Consider the following 2,337-nt stretch of genomic DNA (forward strand, 5'->3'; position numbering starts at 1 on the left):
TAGTATCTTTGTTATAACCAATGTAAACTACCGCTCGCTCAGCGAGCCAATCACAATCCAACATTTTGGGGTCCACCTAGACACCATGACTACATAGACCCCAATCGGGTAGTACGTAGACACTTCCTTTTCAGAATTCTTTTCTTTCCATTCCTTCTTTTTCAACACACCTTGATGAAATAGCCCAGACCGACAGTCTTGAAGATTTTGTCAATGGACGTGTTGGAGGGCAAGGTGCAGTTGAAGATGTTGAAAGCCCGCTTGAGTCTCTCTGGGATGTCGTTTCGACCTCCGCCTGGGTGAATCATGGCGGCGATCATCTGTACATCCACCAGGGTGGTGAACTCTCCGGGTTTCTCCAGGTTGTAGAAGCCGTTGACCTCCATCATCTGGCGTGTGATCTCGTTGGTCACCTGTGGGGGAGGGTGTGTGGAGAGTAATTACAAAGGGAGAAACGGGAGGGAAGGAGGGAGAGTGGGAAGGGGAGGGAGAAAGGAAGGAAGGATGGATGGAAGGGAGAAAGAGAGGGAGGAAGGGGGGAGGGAGGGAGGAAGGAAGGGGGAGGGATGTAGGAAGGAAGAAGGGAAGGAAAGAAGTAAGAAAGAAAGTTTGGGAGGGAGGACTAAAGGGCGCAAAAGAGGGCAATGGAATTTTTGGGTTTTGTTTATACAAAAGTGTGAACCAAATAATTAATCCGGGAATTAATTTATGAATGGACGAATCAGCAAGCGAATATAGAAAAAAAAAGAAAAAAGGAGGAGGAGGAGGAGGAGGAGGAGGAGGGGGAGGAGGAGAAGTAAAGAACAACAACAACAACAACAACTGTAACAACAACAGCAACAACAACAAGAAGAAGAAATGATTGTACAGTAAAGTAACAGTTTCTCACCTGATCTCCCCACTCGTTAATGACGGGCATGTTGATGTCGTCCACAAAGACAGTCATCTTCTTGCCAGCAGGTGGCCCGTAGGTTGTGCCCATACGCTTGTCCACGTAGCTCTCAATGGTGCGCTGGAGGATAGAAAGTTACTGACATAGCTCGTTCGGTTTCCAACAGTTTTGTTATGCAACCCAAGATATACACATGTGTAAGTTCAACAGATAGTTGAGTTGTAACATCATACTTAAAATATTAATATGTTGTTTGTGAATGGGGGGGGGGGGGACCCTAAAAAATCAAGAACAGTTGGCAATTAATCATCTTATGAAATAACCAAACCTTGAGATACATTTACTGCACAGGTCATTTTAACACTATCCGTACGCATTTTGTAACCCTAGGTTTGTATTCTTCACATTTTAGAATACTTCTCTTTGAAACTTTCAGTATTTCTCAAAAAATCATTTTCACAGACTGCTGTCGGATTAACGAGTAAATTTCCTCTTTGGAAAGTGGTAGCACAGAGTTCCGCACGTCGTATGGATACGATAGTAAAACACGACGTACGGTTAATGATGTAATTTTATTTGCAAGAGTTGTGATAACCTGAAGGCTAGAGACTTTTTCACCAAGGGGTTGCAGTATTTTCTCCTTTATCTGTCAGTTCTCTAGATCTGTTTTCCCCTTTATTGATCATAATCTACTCGTCTGTATGATAGCTGTATCCTCACAATATCACATTTTCTTTCTTTTCTGAATATTCTGGTTGGAAATGCAAGTGTGTAGTTTGAAACCTAGATTGTTATGATGAATAATAATAAGTAAGGTACACATTTTTACAACTAATTCCTTGCCTCAAAATAGGGAATAGGTCTTCGAGTTGTAAGAGTTAAGGAATGAGTAAATCTATACCTGGAACATCATGGGTGTGGTGGCGCTAGAGAAGTTGAAGCTTTTGAAGAGATGAGACTCGGGGTCAAACTTGTTACAGTATCCCTGGACCATCACTGTCTTGGCCGTTCCCTGGAGGCGAGACATAGAGTGAGAGTAAGTGAGATGAAGGTAGAGGTCAAAGGAGAGACGGAGAAAGAGAGAGAGAGAGAGAGAGAGAGAGAGAGAGGGGGGGAGAGAGAGAGAGAGAGAGAGAGAGAGAGAGGAGGGGGGGGGAAAAGACAGAGACGGGAGAGAGACAGTAGAGATATACAGAAAAAGAGTAAAGAGACAAAAACAGAGATAGTGACAATAGCAAAGACATACAAATAGACAAAAAATAGACATAAGACATACGCGTAGATATAAACAAAGAAACAAGACATAGACATAGACAAAGACATAAGACCTAGATATGAACAAAGACAGACAAAAATAAACCTACAAATCCAGTGGTACTTACCAGTCTCATCCTTTAGCTGCTCCTTCCAAAGCCAGGCCGGGTGTCCTAGCTGCAGCTCTACTG

General features: G+C 43.0%; 1 protein-coding gene across 1 annotated transcript in view; it reads right to left on the reverse strand.

Moving 5' to 3' along the window:
- The window catches only part of LOC101861328 (dynein heavy chain 5, axonemal), a gene marked incomplete in the record, with an annotated part of 153,119 nt that overhangs the window by 38,693 nt on the left and 112,089 nt on the right, over positions 1-2,337 (reverse strand). Inside the window, 3 exon segments of the mRNA XM_013081818.1 lie at positions 171-413; positions 890-1,012; positions 1,794-1,904. Coding sequence (XP_012937272.1) covers positions 171-413; positions 890-1,012; positions 1,794-1,904 — 477 coding nt within the window.

The sequence above is a fragment of the Aplysia californica genome, unplaced genomic scaffold (assembly GCF_000002075.1).
Source record: "Aplysia californica isolate F4 #8 unplaced genomic scaffold, AplCal3.0 scaffold00001, whole genome shotgun sequence".
NCBI lineage: Eukaryota > Metazoa > Mollusca > Gastropoda > Aplysiida > Aplysiidae > Aplysia > Aplysia californica.